Below are 18807 nucleotides of genomic sequence, written 5' to 3' on the forward strand. Positions count from 1 at the left end.
AAGCATAACTGTTTCTGAAATTAGGGACTGTATTGACCTAGATCTCTAAAAGCCTCTTTCTAGCTCATTTTTTATCAACTCTGTTTTCCATCGCTATATATTTGTTTATCCTTTTTGAAAGCATTTTTTTTATTTGAGCATTTCTCTAATTTCTTGAGTTGGAATAGAAGTATATTCACATTATTTTACAAATAGGTACTTGGTAAATATTCACTGCTACTATAAATATTAACTACTTCTATGACCATGAGGAAAAGATTCACAAATTAGATTCGTTTTTGTGTTTTGAACTTTGTAACTCATTTCTAATTACAATTTTATTTATTTTTTACTGAAGGAAGAAGATTTCTCTCTCCAAGTCGGCTATAGTCTGCCTCTGGCTGCGACACCTTCCCAGCCTTGAAAAAGCAATGCTTCATCTTTTTGAAAAGCTAACCTCCAGTGAGAGAAATTTTCTGAGAAGGATCGAATGCTTTATAAAAGATTCATTGCTGGTATGTGCTAAACTCTGATGAGAATAATTCTTAAAGAAGATGATGGGTATCATTTCATTTAATCAGAGTAAGGGAAAAAATGTGAACAAAAGAGCAATTGACATCCTTTAAAATAATGATGTGTTTACCTTTTATTTTAAAAGTATCCACTGTGGGGGTTATTTCTGCATGCTTAGAGCATATATTGAAAATAGGGAGAGATTCAAAATTTACTTGATTGTTGCACCTTATATTGCATAGTCACAAGAACTAACATTTGACAACAAACTTTTTTAAAACAATAATTTCTTATTTTCACACGACAAATAAGTTTTAAAAAAATGAGGATGTTATTAATGAGAGGAGGAATCAATCAACAAAGAAAAACATTCAAAAATAAACTTTCACTAGAGGAAAAATAAAATAAGAGAAACTAAAACCCCAGAAATATGGTTAAAACAACAAAAACAACTTAAGAATTCTGTAAGTTTTCTTTTGGTGTAAGCCTGCCCACTTTGAACTCTAGCTCTGTGCAGTAGCTGCTTGTCTGCCTTGTTCTCAGAACTTCTCAGACCTGGGAAGTTGGGCTCAGGGGGCCGGGCTCCCAGGCAGTCCTCAGAACCTGACCAGTCTGAGCATTTTCCCTCTGTGGGAGGCAGCTCTGGAATTTATGTGCATTTTTGTAAGAACAGGGATAAATACCAACACTCCCTGAAGAAACAATTCTAAAACTACAAGGACATGCGATGCTCCCACTGAGGAACCTCAGTGGCTCTCATTGGCTTTCATAACCTCAGGGAGATGTGGCACAGAAAATTACTTCCTGTTGTACAGATGGAGAAAATTAGTTCAGGGAGAGATGGAGAACAGTCAGATATTAAGCTGGTGGCCAGGAGATTGGGCAGGAAAAAGTGTTCACCCTCCCCACAAAGCTGAGACTTGGTAGGCCTGAAGCCCTGTGCCCAGAGTGCTCTGAGGTTGGCTGAGTTTACTCAACCCCCACCTCCCAGACACCTTCTATTTGTTTGATTTAGTTGGAACTTCCTGTTTTCTTTCTCTTTCAAATTGGAGATCATGTAAGGGAATCATAATTGAATCAGCTACCTTCTTCCTATATTCCTGAATTACTCATTTTATATCCTGATCATTTCCCACCATTGTATGTGTATGATTGTCCATGGCCATGCTTGCCTCCTCACTTATTGCCTGAGCCCCTCTTTGCCTTCATGTTATGGGTCCTCTCGGGTGACTGTGGCTTGGGTCGTGGTCACCAGTAGCTTTCACTTGTAAGTTTTGGGGCTCAGATCGAACCCAACTGGTTTGGAAATTTACAGTGTTTGATAGGAAAAAAAGAGGAAGGAAGGTAGATATAAAGACTGAGGGAGCCTAAGGAGAGTTTTTTATAGGAACATTACTGTTGACCTCATCATTGAAAAGAGTTGCATATTAAGGTGAGAAAAGAGATGTGCCTTATATAAAAATAATAACAACAAAATTCAAAATAAACAAAGCTTTTCGAAGCTTGCTGGCATCTCATTGCAAGCATTACTTTCATTATCAGGGAGATCTCTGTATTTCTAACTTAAATGAACATGCTATAATTTAATTTTCTTTGGTCCTTTTTTAGTGGCAAAATATAGTAACTGAACTATTTCCTTGCTTTCAAGGCCTTTACTAAATTTTCTTTAAGTCTTCTCTCTATAGAGAAATTCCAGTTCCATTGACTTTTCTAATGTGGTTTGATTCTGTGACCTTTCATTGGTTCTTGTGGTTCTTCTTTGGACCTTCTCCATGTCCTCTTTACCTGTGGCCATCAGGCCTAAGCAACACTCTGTAAGCATAGGATATCACTGCAAATGAAGGAGAGAGAAAGCAGGCACTCCCATTAAACATTGCATTGTATAACCGTCAGCTGCCAGTTTACAGTTTAAAATAATCTTCCCCAGTTGAACAGCTTCAAAGTCAGTTGATGAATAAAAGCATTTATCAAGATCACGTGTGTAAAGATTCAGAGATTCCACTATGGTTAAAGGGGGATTCCAGAGAGTATTATTTGGTTTAATTTATTGTGGCATTGGCAGGATGTGACCTCTCTGTGCCTTATGGTTCAAGGAGGTAATTACAGTACAGAGTGGAAGTTCCTGATTGGCGTGGGCTGCTCTCCTCAGGCATCCTGGGCCAGCAGTGCCAGAAAGCAGGATAGAATAAGTCTGTGACATGACCGAGTGATTAGAAGGGTAACCTGAAGAACTTGCTTCCTAATTGCATCATCTGATTCATTTATCACAGCACAGTATCTTGGTGTAGTGACAGGACCTTGCAGAAGTATCAGAGAGATCTCAAAGACTCAGATAGCATGGGACTGCTGTGCTTTTCCTCCAGAAGAAACTTGATGCCTATTACATTAGAGTTGGATTCTGAGAGTAATTAAAGTGTGATGGTCTACGTAACTTGTATTTTATATGGAGCACTGTTAATTATGTTTCCATCTCTTGGGACTATCCAGAATTAGCTCTGGAAATTCTATAGTTACCAATATGTTGCAAAAACAAAAGATAAAAGTGTGGTACAGGTTATACACAGTGAAATGATTTCTCCAAATATTCTTTGGGTTCTCAGGGACTCAGAGGCTTGGAATTTTCCATTAAGACTGAATAATAAGGCACTAACCCACCTGAATTCTAAATGTATACACACACACACACACACACACACACACACACACACACACACGACTTATAAAAATAAGTTTGCTTTTAAATCTCACCCTTAGGCTTCTATTGGTTGGAATGCCCCCAAGTACATGGTCACCTGCTGCATTTGGTGGCTCCTAAATAGTATTAACGTATAGTATCACAGTATTAACGTCAGTTTGTCATTTACTGTGAAGACTGATACTTTTCAAAAGCAGATAGTCTTGTGTTTCCCGAGATGGAACAGGCACTAGAAGACCATAATCCATAGCTTCAGACCTGACCTTAAAACCCGATGTCCCCAAAAGCATTGAAAGCTACTTGCTAATTATGCAGCTTTCTTGACTGTTGGGTTTCCCAAGGCTGGCCCCAAATCAGAAGGATGTTATGTTTTCCAGTTACAGTTCTGTTCGTGGAGCCCAGAAAGCTATTGTTTGTATTTCACATTTGAATGAAAAGTGCTGGCTGAGTGGCAGGGTGGCACTGTGCTTGGCTACTCTGCTGAACACCAAGGCTGAGATGAGCCTGATTCCCATGCCCTCCCAGTCGCTCTTTGTTGGCAGATCCCGCATGCCGCCTGCCCCTCAGTCTGGGTCCAGAGTCGCAGCTCCTTCACCTTCTCAGATAGACTTGCGCATGAGAGAGCAGGTAGCAGAGAAGGGTAGAGGGGAAAGGCAAGCAGGGTTGGTTTTGTTTATTCACATTTTAAAAAATACTCGATATTTTCTCCTACCTGAAAGTCTTCATTGCTCAATTCAAATTCGTTCTTGTCAAGTATGCTTCAATAAAACTGGGGGAAAATTAGTTCTTGATCTGATAAGAGATTAAGAATAAAAAAGCATGCAGGTATCCCCCCGCACCGTGTCCTCCTTGATCTCCTGATGCATTCTTGTCTTCATTCTCCAGAGAGCAGTCATAGCCACTTCAAAAAGAAAAAGAAACTTCCTTCACACAAAATTCCAAACACAGTTCCCCTTTAATAAAAGATTATACCGAAGAATTAACTCCATCCTCATCCTGGGTGATGTCAGTTTTCTGTGCTTGAATAATTTCTTACTAATGTTCTAGGGTTTTCTTTTCTTGCTTTTTCATTAGCAATCTTTTAAGCATGTCTTTTTTCGAGTTCTTTAATGTGATGCATGTAATTTAACAAAAGCTGAAGTAGGTAATTTAGCAATGGTCTAATGAGGGAAGTGCACTAGTGGCTTATGCTTGTGGCTCAAAGATAAAGAATCTGCATCTCAGACAGTAGTTGCACTTCCCGGCGTCGACCTCAGGGGGGCACCAGATCACCCAGCATTGTCTCTGAAGATAGAGGCCCAAATTCCAAGTTCTGTTTTCACTGTTGGAGATGGAGGATTTTGCAACCAGTCAGAGATGAAGGGAGAGAGAAAAAATTAAATAAATAATAAAAACAGGACAGTGGTCGACCTGGGAGGTCACTGCCACTCAGAGGCTGAGCTGAGAAGCAGCAGGGGGCTGAGAAGCTGTCTTCCTGCTCAGGCTGCACAAGCTGACTGAATAGGAGGCGCTGGGCCAGGCTAGAAAGAGGAACTTCAGATTTGGGGGATTTTGTTCAGCTTCTAGAACCAGTATCCTTGTGTCTTAATACTCTGAGAGAGTGTGGGTAAATTTAAAACACAAAAGTACATTTGGTACTTGTTTAGTTTTTTTAAAGCCCAGAAATGACAGATTTATCACTAATTAAACAATAATTACATTAGGGAGTACTGAAAAAGTTGCTTGTAGTATAAACAACATCTGGTAAAGATTAAAAAGAAAGAATATTTTTCCATCTCAAATTTGTTGAAAGAAACTTGAATGTTTTGAAACAAAATAGATCCTAACATATAAAAGAGATATTTATAGTTTTACATTTAGTATTTTGAAAGTAGAAGAAAATGGCAAATAAAAAATACATATTTACTTATTTTATATGATAGATGTGAAGGTTTTATTTAAGTAGTATTTTTTAAATAAATTGTTTTTGAACTCAATAAAGGGGTTTTACTGTTGAAATGAATCTTATGAAGAATCCTTTTTTTAAGAATAAAGTTATTTTTTAATGAATATAGTCACTCTTTATATACATATATTAACGTAAAGACTCCTACCTTTCAAGGATTTGAAGGAGTTTCTTACACAGTGGGACAGGATTGCTAACTGGAGGGAAAGCTCATCAGCCATTTCTTTAAAAAAAAAAAAAAAAAAAAGACTATTCCTGAGTAAAATATTTAAACTGCATTAAAATAGACTATGAAAGCTGAAAGCGAATCTATTCCACGCTTACAGAATTTCATCGTCTTATCTCTCATATGCAGTTTCTCTCTTCTTTACTTAGGAAAAAAATATTTATTGATATTTTTTGTTTCTTCACTGCTTTTTTAATTTTTTATAAGACCCATTCAGTTTTGTCTGTGAATTACCTCAAATCATAGTATAATTTTCTTCTGGTTTGTATTCTCTACCCCCCACAACCCACATTCTCTTCTCCCTCCCCTCCTCCCCTCCCCTCCCTCACTCTCTCCTTCTCTCTCTCACACACACACACACACACACACACACACACACACACAATCAAAATTATAGAAGATAAGATTTCTTTCTGAGAATTCTGTTCTTCTCTGTTCTCAGGCCTCTTTCAAGTGGCACATAGCTTATAATAATCATTGGTGAATCAGGATGAAAATAAGAGTAGACACTGAGGGCAGCGAGCAAGCATTGATGTTATTTGTACAGTTCATGGTACAGAGTGACAAGTTGGCCTCTCCCTCACCTTTCCTCACAACGCAGGCCTAGAGAACTCAACCACTGCACATTTCTCCTGTGTTGACTTTGTCTTTCCGTGTTTTGTTGAGGGATGGGAAAGGGCTGTCTTTCTTGGCAGAGAGAAGATAAACAATGCAGTTCTGGTTAGCTGTGGGAGATGGGAAGGGGATGCATACTCAACAGAACAATTTGGTCCATAAGAAAAGGAAGCCAGAGTCTAGAGCTCTTCATCATCATCGTCCGTTCGTCCTCCGATATTTAGTGAAAAGACTGAGGGCAACGTCAGGAGGTGGGGGTGGGGTGGGTGGGGGGTGCTAGAACTCATGTTGATGGCCTCCTGGTGACATAGTTTCCCTAGACTTGAAATAATCTGTACATGGAAATTGTTAAGCCATATGGAGAAGAGAAGAGCTTGAAAAGGAACAGATTTTGGTAGGATGGAGAAAAACATACAAACAGATGGAACCCAAGAAAGGTTTTTTATTTTCTTATTTTTATAGGAAAGATAATAGCCTAGATTGTAGGGTTTGAGGGTAGGCTCTGGACTCTGGGCTGCAGAGTGGTTTGTGGTGTGGCCCATTTTATAAATCAAACAGACACAGAGGGTTAAATGTTTGCCTCTTCCTTCATAAGGATGCTGTAAAGATTTAGGGGGGCAATTTATGGCTTCCAAAGAAGAATAAATTAAGAATTTAAATCTATTTGGAGGATTCCCTTGATAAGAAAAGCAGCTTAAGTTTGCTTTTGTGATTTGATGTCACTAGGACGCATGCCTGGCCTGTGAACACACTGGGCTTTATGAGGGGACTCAATGACCCTGAAATTATGTGCTCAGAAAGTGTAAAGAGTCTCATTTTAAAAACTATCAGTAAAGGCTGAGGATGAGAAAAAGCTTCACAGCTCTGGGGCAGCAAGGGAGACTGGTTTTAAAATCAAAATTTCTGTTATTGCTGTTTCAGCAGGGTTCCCTGCTTACTGGCATCTTATCTGTTTTAAAAGTTAAAAGGAGTTGTGGAAGCAGGTTGAGAGCAACCAAAGGTCTAAAATATTTGAACAGAAGAAAAAGGCAAGTGCAATGGTGTGGAGAGAGTAGGCAGATTCCACAGTCTGGTGACGTTTAAAACATTGGATTGAGCTGTTTTGCTGGAAAACATTGCATAAAAATATGTCCAAGCTCTAATCCTCTTTTAACAAATTGAGTTAGAACTTTCTTCTCCCCTTGATTTTCATGGTAGCCCTATTCTACACATTGGATCATCCTTTTCTTTGCCACTTGGAAATTCCTGTAATTAGTACTGAATGATTTTCTACTAGCATCACATTTATAGAGTGGCTCTGGAGTAGTTAGACCATTTAGAACAAAAGGAATGGTCCCATTTTACCGTTACCATTTTCAATTTTGGTGCATTTACTCAGTGCATTTTCAGACTTTGCCTGGACAGCACATAGTAGTGTTGTTTGGTCTTAAACACTCTTATTCAGGAGGCATATTGTCTATATATGAAACTTTGAAAAACTGTTCTGGCAAATTTGATGAATCACATTTTTTTCAAGACACGCAGTTTGCTTTTCATTTCTCATTTAATTTTTCCATTATGAATACATAGAAACTTTTATGATATTTTCTGGGCATATTTCCAGTAATCTGTTAATAACTTATTATTTATAGTGATGCTGAGAAGCAGGGAAGTTAACTGACTTGCCTGAGATCAAAACCAAGAAATAACCAGCCTTTCTTCTGTTGTTGAAGTGTGGTTCTGGCAAATTACTTTCTTGAGTACATACATAATGAATTTATCTGTAGTTGGTGTTTTTTAGGTAAAAATGCATATCAGTGAAGGATTATGAAGCGTAGATTACTCTACTAAATAGATTACTCTACTTAAAAGTGTAGAGATTTATAATTTACAAATTGCAAATCTCTTCAAATAATTAAAAGGAAATCATTCCATCTTTTTAACAAGTGATGTTCTTGCCTGGGGCCTTCTGTGACAACCTGTAGTGGCAGTGTGTGAACACTAGATGGCACACGTTCAATGTTACAACTAAAACACCAGTGCAGAACCAATAGCAGAAAACAAAGTCTATGGTGATGGGCACCATTCTTTCATCTGTGTGGTCAGAAAACTTGAGAGACAAAGCATAACCTAACCATATCAAGGGTAATATGACTTGAAAAAATTCCATATAGAGCCTAATCCACTAACACTTGGATGCTAGTGTAAAATATACGATTTAGAACACAAACGACATTTTCATCTGGCTTAATCTCATGCTTTGAGCTCTGGCCAAAAAGATATGGAACCTAGGTCAGGCCCACTGATGCCCCATCCACGCGATAGTAGGTCGGCTTATGCAGATTTAAATCATCGAAACCTGTCACAAAAATATTCGTGGAATAAATTAGATTACTTTCATCATTCAAGATGAAGGTATCTTAATTTTTTTAATAACCCTCTTTTCGTCTTAAATAATTTAACTGCTAAAATTTGCAGTGCACTAAGATGCGATATTATTTAGTCCAGCATGGCAGTGGTCGCTGCTTTCCTCAATAACAACTCTAAATCATTATGTACTCGTTACCTAATAGGCATGAATGAAAAGACAGGCCCAAGTCTGACCCTGAGGCACTTCTAGGCCATGTGCAGAGGTCAGACATGTTACTTAAAACTAGCAACACAGGCAGGCTCTGTGTCTTTACTGCAGCCTGCTGGAAGAAAGTGTTTTTAAATTTTCCATGATACTTAGTGACTCTTTTTTTCTGGATCATATAGGCTTATTGTAGAAAATGTGCAACATACAGGTAGGTATATAAAGAGGAAATAAAGTTTGCCCATAATTCCCTTGCCCCAGGAAAATCACTATTTGCATTTGTACGCCGAGCTTTTTGCATTTTTTCTAACGCAAAGGAATATGCCATTTTCAGCAGTTCTGGACAACTTATTTGCCTGATAATAGCAAATCGTTATTGATGAGATGCTTCTGGTCTTTTCCTTTACAGCCCGAAGCAGCCTGCCACCCTGCCATATTCAGAATGGTTGATGAAATGTTCAGGTAAGTGTTATGCTGTTTCTATTAATAATTGATTTTAAAATGCTCAATTTCTAAATATGAATTTAAAATTCTGTTGTAGTCTCTGGCTATATTGTGAGGAAATTAGATTGAGTCCATTTTACCCCTCTGAGCTTTTGGTAAAACTCTAGTGTCAGTGTATATTTAAAAGCCAATGCCTAAGAATTAAGATAACTTTCTTTTTTTAACCTTTTAAAGTTCTAATAATAATGATAGAAAGTAGAAGTAATTTAAAAATTAAATATTCATGTAGGATTTTGCTCAGCTCAAAATAAAGAGTAGCAGTGTACTTCGTTCACCACATGAGGGCTGACCAATCTTTTTAAAGGATTTTAAAGTTAAGGAAAACCAAGAAAAATAAATAAATAATGCCATATTAACAGAACTCTCCTGAAAAGCAAAATCAACTATGCAAGTCATCTTACAACATTTTTTTTTTTTTTGGAAATACAAGTACTTCTTGGAAATTGCATTGAATTTGCAAGTGATGAGAGATGAGGAGACCAGTGGACACCAGGTTGGGTTATGGCTGGCAGTTAGTGAGAGACTGGACCCCTCTAAGGGAACTTGTCACCTGGGGAGATCTTCCTGCCTCTTTTAGAGGTACTGGTGGAACTATTGTATCTGCCTTCTCCCTTTCATCCCCCTCACACTCGGCAGTAGAGACTCCAAGGCAGAAAGCAGACACTGGGGAAAGAAATTTTAATAGCACATAGCCCAGTATTTGGGTTGGTCTTGAAACATGCCAACTTTAAGCTAAATAAGCATAGAAATAAGAAGTCAAAATGCTGTTTTTCGTTTAAAGCTAGCAAAGTTTGACTTGATTTTTTTGTTTGTTTGTTTAAACATAAAGAGAATTTAGTTGTATGAAAAATGCATGGAAAATAAACCAACTACATGTAGATTCTTCTACCACTTTGGTGGGTAGATTTGACTAAACCATGTTACACCCTTGGGCAGCTCTTTCTCCACTTGAAAAAGCAAGAGGTCTATTGATGTTGCATATCTGTGCATACAGTGTACAAATATTTGTAAGGAGCATTGAGGCCTATGTGGAAAGGGTACGCAGTGCTTAATAATTTAAAAATCAACAAAGAGAGTGCTTCACATTGCAATTTTAAAATATTTAGTAAAGGAGCGACAAATTTCTACATTCACACAAGGTTTGAAATCTGATGAGTTGGGGGTACTGCTGAAGTTCATGGCACAAAAAGGATGTTTCCACTCTTCGCTTTTACAGTTCAGAATCACCTCTTTGCCAGATTAATCATTACATGTCTTGTGATACGGCATTGCATTGCTCAGGTATGCACTCTTGGAAACCGATGGAGCCCCAGAAGTACTAGCCACCATTCAAGTATTTACGTGGTGCTTTGTAGAAACTCTGGAAAAAGAAAACAAACAGGTTCGTTATATTGCATATGTAATTCATTCTCCCAAAGAAAAAAGACTGCTAAGAGTATTTGGCTAATCACAAGAACGGAGCACTTTAGTTTCAATGATTTTAAGAGATTGTTTTGCTCACGAAGAAAGCTTCCAAACGAATGCCCCTGCAAAGGTAAAACCATTTTAATTGAAAGTAAAGAAGTTCCCATCTGCCCCATACCCTAGAATCCAGAAACATTTTTATACTGTTGTGTCAGAGAACTGTCATGCCATCCCTAGAGGATGAATTTTCCAGGCCTTGTGTGTCTGCTGTCTGCCAAGTGGGACTCTGCCCCTCCCAGGCCAGCAATAGGCATTCTGGAATCTACATGGCATGTGCTAAGAAGGAAATGCCACTTATTACAAAGCAATACTGGACAGTCTTAATTATTAGAATTTCCATTCCTATGAGAGACCCAAATGTGAATTAGATTCTAGGAGAGAAAAGAGGTCATAAGAACAATAAGGAAAGATTTGAATTAATTGTAGAGGAGGAGCTTAGAAAAACAGTGACCAAGAAGTGCGAGTTGGACCCAGTCAATAAGGGAGAAGCCAGGCACAGGGGCCTGCAGGAAGACTTACACTACTGGGCCCCATCAGCGGAGGCCAGACTCTAGCGGGCAAGGACCACTGATCAATTAAAGTGAAACAGGAACCTTTTCTTCCAGAGAGCTCTCTCCTTTGGGCATTTTAACCGGCCTGTAAGTCTGTTTGGTGCTTTGCCTGTTCAAGTGCCTGGGTCCACTTGCAGCTACCTGTGAGGCATGGTCCCTGTGATGCTTTCAGCAGTTTGACTTAGGAGAGCAGTATTGTATGATGCTTGGCTCTGCTAAAATCTCACATACCCCTGCACCAAAAAACTCAGATTTTATCATTGTTTTTTAAGGCAGTGATAAATATTTATGATGTATTTTTTCCCCATCTTCTCTTTCCCTAGGGAAGTTAACTAAACTGTAGCAAACAGTGTTATCAGTGGTTATCAATGGTATCAATGGAATTTGGGAGGAGAGGTCTGCTGAAAGGCACTGGCTGGCCCTCACACTTATTTTGAGGCATAACTATAAATCTCTTTTAATCCTCCCTTGTACAATTCTTTGTATTCCCAATTAGGAATCTACCTCTAGAAAACCTCTGCCTTTGACTCCTAGAACACATCTAGGTTGGGGTGGAGGACACTGGTGAAAGTAGTATTGCTCTTTAGCGTTAGCTTGGGTCTGTTTTTCTTACCAGTTTTTCTCTCGAGTGTTGGCCTTGGGCACCATAAATTTGGACTGGATTTGCAGTTGCTTTTAACTAATTTATTTTTATCTATTTTTTATTAAGGCATAATTGACATATTCTATTAGTTTCAGGTGTACAACATCATGATTCAATGTTTATATATATTGTGAGATGATCTCCACAATAAGTCTAGTTAATGTCTGTCACCATACATAGCTACGAATTTTTTTTCTTATGATAAGAACTTTAAGATCTATCTTAGCAATTTTGAAATATTCAGTACAGTATTAACTGCAGTCACCATTCTGTGCATTACATCCCCTTATTTAATTTATAGCTGGACTAGACATTTATACCTGTTGACTCCCTTCACCCATTTTGCCCACCACCCATCCCCACCTCTAGCAACCATTAATCTGGTCTCTGTATCTGTGAGCTTGGTTTCTTTCTTTTTCTTTTCTTTTCTTTTTTATATTTCGCATGATAATTGTCTTTCTCTGTCTGACTTATTTCACTAAACATAATGCCCTTGAGGTTTATCTATGTTGTTGCAAATGGCAAGATTTCATTTTTTATGGCTGAATAATATTCCATTGTGTGTATGTATGTGTGTGTGTGCATTTTCTTTATGCTTTTGCCCATGGAAGGCACTTAGATTGTTTCCATAGTTTGGATATTGCAAATAATGCTGCAGTGAACATTGGGGTGCATTTATCTTTTCGAGTAAGTGTTTTCATTTTCTTCAAGGTAAATACCCAGAAGTGGAATTGCTGGATCATATGGCAGTTGTAGTTTTAATTTTTTGAGGAACCTCACACTGTTTTCCGTAGCGGCTGCGCCAGCGTCTCCACAACTTCCACTATAGGTGGTGCACAAGGGTTCCTTTTTCTCCACATCCTCACCAACATTTGTTCTTTCTTGTCTTTTTGATAATAGCCATTCTGACAGATGTGAGGTAATAGCTCACTGTGGTTTTGATATGCATTTCCCAGATGATTAATGATAGTGAATATCTTTTCATGTACCTGTTAGCATCTGCATATCTTCTGTGGGAAAATGTCTGTTCAGATGTTCTGCCTAATTTTAAATGGTACTGTTTGTTTTTTTGCTGAATCATATGAATTCTTTATATATTTTGGATATTAACCCCTTATCGGATAAATGATTTGCAAATATTTTCTCCCATTCAGTAGGCTGCTTTTTCATTTTGTTGATGGTGTAGAAGCTTTTTAGTTGGATGTAGTCCCACTGTTTACTTTGGCTTTTGTTCCCTTTGCTTTTGGAGTCAGACCCATTTTGAGTTAATTTTTGTGCATGGTGTAAGATAGGGGTTCAGATTCATTTTTTTCAATGTGGCTGCTCTGTTTTTCAGTATCATTTATTGAAGAGACTGTCCTTTTTCCATTGTATATTTTTGGCCCCGTTGTTTTTAGTTAATTGACCATATATGCATGGGTTTATTTCTGGGCTCTCTATTCTGTTACATTGATCTACCTGGGTGTTTTTATGCCAGTGCTGTACTGTTTTGATTACTATAGCTTTGTAATAAAGTTTGAAAACAGGGAGCATGATGACTCCAGCTTTGTTCTTTATTAAGATTGCTTTGGCTATTCAAGGTCTTTTGTGGTTCCATACAAATTTTAAGAATGTTCTATTTCCATCACTTTTAATTTAGAGTAGCAGCTTGACCAGGATATATGTGTTTGGTGGTATGTAGGCACATGCTGCGTCCTAATGGAAAGCAGGGCAGAGATCTGGAAAGAAGCAGGAATTCATCACCCTCACCTTGGGCTCAGAATAAGAGGACAATAACCTTTTACCTTTGCAAATGCCTTTGTTTACATATGTCATTTCTCTTCCTAAGGCTGTTCCTTCCTGATTGCCTTTCTTTCTAATCAATGGCCATTCTCATCATTGATTCCCTCCCTTCTTGAGTGACTATTTTTAGATTAATCATAATCTTTGATGTATAATATCCTGTGTCCTATTTGTTGCATGCATTACCTTCTTCCTGTGTTCTCTTCATTCATTTATGTATTCATTCTTAATAAAATGAATATCTGTGAACCAGACATCCAAACAAGACCTGGACTAATAATAATAACTTAGTTGTATGCATGTGCTCCACCTCCATCCTCTCACCCTGCCCTTCTTCCCTCAGGTAACCACTGTCTTGATTTTATGTTTATCATTGTTTTGTTTTTTCTAGAAATAGTCTGATCATATATATATTATTTCCTAAACCATGTTTTCTTGTGGTTATTTTTGCACTCTATAAAACAAAAACAAACAAGAGTAGCATATGTATGCATTCTTTTGAGCCTTGCTTTTTCCACTCAGCATTGTTACCAGGATTGCTTTATGTCGTATGTGGCTGTGGTGGAATGTTGCTGTATAGTATTCCATTGGGAAAATATGTCACAGGGGAGCCATTTCCTGGCGGTGGGCATTTAGGTTGTTTCCAGATTTTGTTTTCTTTTACAAACAGTGTTGCTTGGGAAATTCTTGAATGTACATTCAGGAATGGAAGTGTTGGTTACCTAGGTATGCAAAGGTTCAGCTGCTATGCCTCTTTATACTCCCCCCGGCAGTTTATAAGAAATCCCATTAATCCACATTCTTTCCCATTGTCAGAAATGTTTATCTTTACTGGTTCTCATTCTCTTTTTATCCTTTCCTCTCACCCTTGTTTTATTTGGAGAGTGCAGTGCAGCTCCATTGATATGCCCAATCGGACTAGTAGGCAAATACTTAAGGTTGTCATGAGAAGCCGGTTTTTCTGAGCTTGCATAATAGCTCAATACAAACAGCAATCAGTTCAGGTCCTAGTTCTAGTAGTGGCAGAGTCTAATAATGTACTAGACTAAATCTCCCACAGATAAAAATTATAAACTCTGGGGAAAATATTTTTAAAAACTATTTGAAGGTACTGGAGAATAACCAAAAAAGCAGGTAGAAACAGGGGAGTCGGCCCTTGAAAAAGGAAATGTCTTTGGATATTCTCTCACTTTCTCCTGAGGACTCTCACATGAGGGATGGAAGGGGAGTTGCTGGGATCAGGGGGTGGCCAGAACTCAAGGCACAATCTGATTGACTTGAGCTGTTAAAAGACAGTGCTGTGGGCTGCCAGAACAACAAAAAAAATAGATGAGAAAAAAAGAAACTAATATCAAAAGGTAGACCTAAACCCAAACAAATCTACAAGTACATTAATTACAAAAGTTAGGTGAAAATTAACTAAATATAGTAGAAAAAGGCAAATAGTTCAGACCAAATGAAAAACCAAGACCCAAGTATATGTCATTTTCAAAAGACTCAAAAGCACAAGAAAGCTAATATGGTTCAACTAGAGGAGACTTCAAGACAAGAAATATGACCAGAGATAAAGAGGAACATTTTGTAATTACAAGTTTGAGTTCATACTTGTAGAAATACCAATTAGAAAAAGATATGTGCCTAGTAACAGAGCCTTGAAATCTATGAAGTAAAAACTAATAGTAAAAGAGAAATAGATGTATCTAGTCACATATAAAAATACTTAGGATTAAATTTAACAAATGTTGTATACAGCCTCTACAAAGAAAACTAGAAAACACTGCTGAAAGAAACTAAAGAAAATTTAAATATATGAAGAGAGAAAGCATAGTCACGAATTAAGATGCCTGCTCTCCCCAAATTTGATCTATTGCTTCAGTGTGCTTCCAATCAAAATCCCAGCAGCCATTTTAAAACAGAAATCAACAGGCTGATTTTAAAACTTACACGGAAATGCAAAGGACCTATAGTAGCCAGAATAGTTTTGAAAAACAAAAGCAAAACCCCCCAGAGGACTCTGTGGTCAACTTATTTTTGATAGAGATACTAAAGCAATTACATGGGGAAAAGGAAGTGTTCAGCAAATAGTGCCAACACAACTGGATATCCATATGGGGAAAAATGAACCTCTCCCTTACAAAATACAAGAATTAATTTGAGATGGATCATAGACTTCAGATAAATGCTAAAATACGAGAAAACTCCTAGAAGAAAATGAAAAAAAATTTTTTGATGTTGGGATAATATAAGATTTCTTAAGAAGAGATGCGGAAAAGCACTAACCATAGGAGAAAAAAATAGATAAATTAGACTTCATAAAAAATAGATAAATGAGATATAACTTCTGTTCTTTGATGGACATTTTTAGAAAATGAAAAAGCAATCCACCAGCTGGGAGAAAATATTTTTAATACATATATCTGACAGAGGATTTGTGTCCAGAATATATTAAACTCATAGCTCCATAAGAAACAACTCAGTTTTTAAAAATGGACAAAATACTTCAAAAAAGACATATAAATTGGCAGTAAAGAAATGAAATGGTTCAACATCATTTGCCATCAGGAAAATGAATAGTAAAGCCATGATGAGGTAACATTTACACCCATTAGAATAGTAAAGATAGTAAGATTTGGTTACCAGTACCAAATGTTGGTGAGTATGTAGAACAACTGGAATTCTCATAAATTGCTGATGGCAGTACGCAATGATATAATCATTTAGAAAACTGTATGGCAGTTTATTATAAAGTTAAACAAGCATCTACTCTTTGACCCAGTAATTCCATTCCTATAGTATTTACCTAAGAAAAATGAAAGCACGTGTCCACAAAAAGACATAAATATGAATGTTAACTGCAGCTTTATTCATAATAATCCCAAACTGGAAACAACCCAAAGGCCCATCAGTAGGAGAATGAATAAACAGATTATGGTATATTCATACAATGACTGCTTCTAAGCAATAAAAATATAATGAACTTCTTATACACAGTAACATGGATGAATCTCAAAAACGACATGTTAAGCCAAAGAAGCCAGGCACAAAAGAATACATACTCTTATGATTCTGTTTATATGAAATTGAAGAATAAGCAAAACTAATCTCTCTCATCTAAATCAAAATATTGGTTGCCAGGGTTGGGTGGAGGGATTGACTGTAACAGCCAGAAGGCAACTCTTTTGGAGTGACAGAAATGTTCTGTGTCTTAATTGGAGTAGTAGTCACATTTGATTTACACACTTACCAAAACTTATCAAATCGTACTCTTAATGCCTGTGCATTTCACTGTTTCTAGATTCTACCTCAACTTTTCACAAGAGTACTTCAAAAGTTATGTGGCTTCTGAGGGCACAGATGGCTATAGCGCTTGGGCCCTCGCAGTATTGTGAGCTTCTTTGTCATTTTCTGCTTTTTTTGTTGTTGTTAAAAAACCATCTCACAGCTGCCTTGCAAACTCTGACTTAAATAGAAGATTTATTTGTATTACTAGGTTCGTATAAGGTAAAGAATTGATATAAAGACATCAGGAGCATAACTTTATTTTTCTTAAGTCCTAGAAGGTGACTTTAAAAGGTTTCTTTTTCTGGAAAATATTTATGAGGTTATTAGAACCATATTTTTTTTTAAAAAAATAAATGTTTAAGAAGGCATTCTGATCATGTTCGTACTAGTGGGTCCTTTTGGAACAGAGGATGCAAATTTTAGTATTTTCTTAACACTCCTTCCAATCCTAAAGTCATGCAGTTTTGCATTTCTGATTCTATTGTAGCTGAAGTTTACACTCAAGACCTACTTTCCTTACGCTTCTCCGTCTCTTGTCATGGTGCTACTCCAATACCCGAAAGGTATGTGAAGGTTTATTCTGCCTGTCTTAAAATAATTTCTGGTAAACAGCACTGATAAATCGTAACCCTTACCTCCCAGTTCCTTACTTATAAAACAAGGAAGATGGAATTGGTCATCTCTAACATCTCTTTAAGCTCTCAGGGTCTCACATTCTGTGGATTTTGACATGAGAATTTGTTTAACTTCCCTATTAGGATCATTTACCAAAAAAAAGAAAACAAAAAGAAAAAAAAAAAGTCCTCTTGTGAAGTTTTGATAGTCTTCTTTGGATTAACACAAGGCCTCTGCTGGTGCCAGCCAGATCCACCTAGATGCCAAGAACAGGCTAAGACTTGGCTGAGTTAGAATATAACAGTACATCTATTTGTATTTCATTCTTTCTACCCCATGCCCCTTGTTGCAAAAGAAAAGATAAAAGGATGAACAAAGCCAAGAAAATTTAGGGGAAATTTCTCCTAACCAAGCCAGGGGAAGGCTTTTGAAAGAATTCATTAAGTATATTAGACCACAGTCTTCTCTGATTTCATTTGCCAGCCTTCCACAGGCCATATCCAGTTGAGGAAATGATGACTCCATCCTTAATTCAACTGGAGTTGGTCCATTAACATGCTTGTGTTTAAGAAACATTTCAGAAATAGAGAATAAAGACATCCTTTTCCCTCTAAAGCCTAAATCTGAAGGAAAGGCAACACTGACATGAGCACAGACTCTGCCAGAGAAGAAGGCATTTTATCTGATCATGGAAAGAAAGAGAAGAGGAAAGAGTAGTACAGCCAATAGCATTTCCTTTTTATGCCATTTTTTGCCTGCCTTTTTCCTGAGACTTGAGTAAGTAGATTCATTTAAGGAAAGGAGATGATTCAAAGTTTCATGGCATTTTATATAATCAAAATTCTTCTTCCTTATTCTAGTTTCTCATCTAAAGTCCCCAGCTGACACTGTCCTTTCAGATGCTAGAGGTGGAGGTGGTGATGGGCCCGGTAGGATCTCTGGTCAACAGTTTTGTGAAACTTAATCTGTGGAAACACAATGGGAAAACTTTAATAACAAGACAGAAAAGGCGGTAATTCACTTTCCAGAGCTTAAGTCAGATCACCAAAGCCTAAAGTCAGCTTGCATGAGAACCTGAATGAGCTCCAGTAAAAGGATTGGTGTTGTTATTTTTTAAGTTTGGAAATCTATAAACAAAAGATTAAGATAGTATATGGGCATGAACTTAGCCTACTTGCCTTTTCGTTGGTGTGATTATCCTAGATTTATGTCCCAAAATAAGTAAATTCAAGCAGAAGTACAAGGATTCCCTATGCTAGTTTCTAGAACAGTTTTCTACATATTACTTTTAGAAAAAATAATGTTATATACACAAACTGAGCTGTTTTTAATAGTTGACTCTTCTATTTATCAGAAATGGATTTTGTTCCCACTGTCAAGTCCTGTGGGGTATAAAAGAGATCCCTTATGAGCCCAGACTATCTAGGACCTATAAGTAG

General features: G+C 37.3%; 1 protein-coding gene across 7 annotated transcripts in view; it reads left to right on the forward strand.

Annotated features, from left to right (window-relative positions):
* FANCC (FA complementation group C) overlaps positions 1–18807 on the forward strand; it is a 234016-nt gene that overhangs the window by 198483 nt on the left and 16726 nt on the right. For all 7 annotated transcript variants that reach the window (XR_005656729.1, XR_005656730.1, XM_039880475.1 and 4 more), the window contains 4 exons: positions 338–494; positions 8937–8989; positions 10313–10412; positions 17241–17316. Coding sequence is in view for 5 of the 7 variants with exons in the window: in XM_039880475.1 (XP_039736409.1) it covers positions 338–494; positions 8937–8989; positions 10313–10412; positions 17241–17316 (386 nt within the window). In the remaining 2 variants the exon portion in view is untranslated. The remainder of the gene's footprint in view (positions 1–337; positions 495–8936; positions 8990–10312; positions 10413–17240; positions 17317–18807) is intronic.

Source organism: Pteropus medius, unplaced genomic scaffold, assembly GCF_902729225.1.
Source record: "Pteropus medius unplaced genomic scaffold, Ma_sr-lr_union100, whole genome shotgun sequence".
Classification (NCBI taxonomy): domain Eukaryota; kingdom Metazoa; phylum Chordata; class Mammalia; order Chiroptera; family Pteropodidae; genus Pteropus; species Pteropus medius.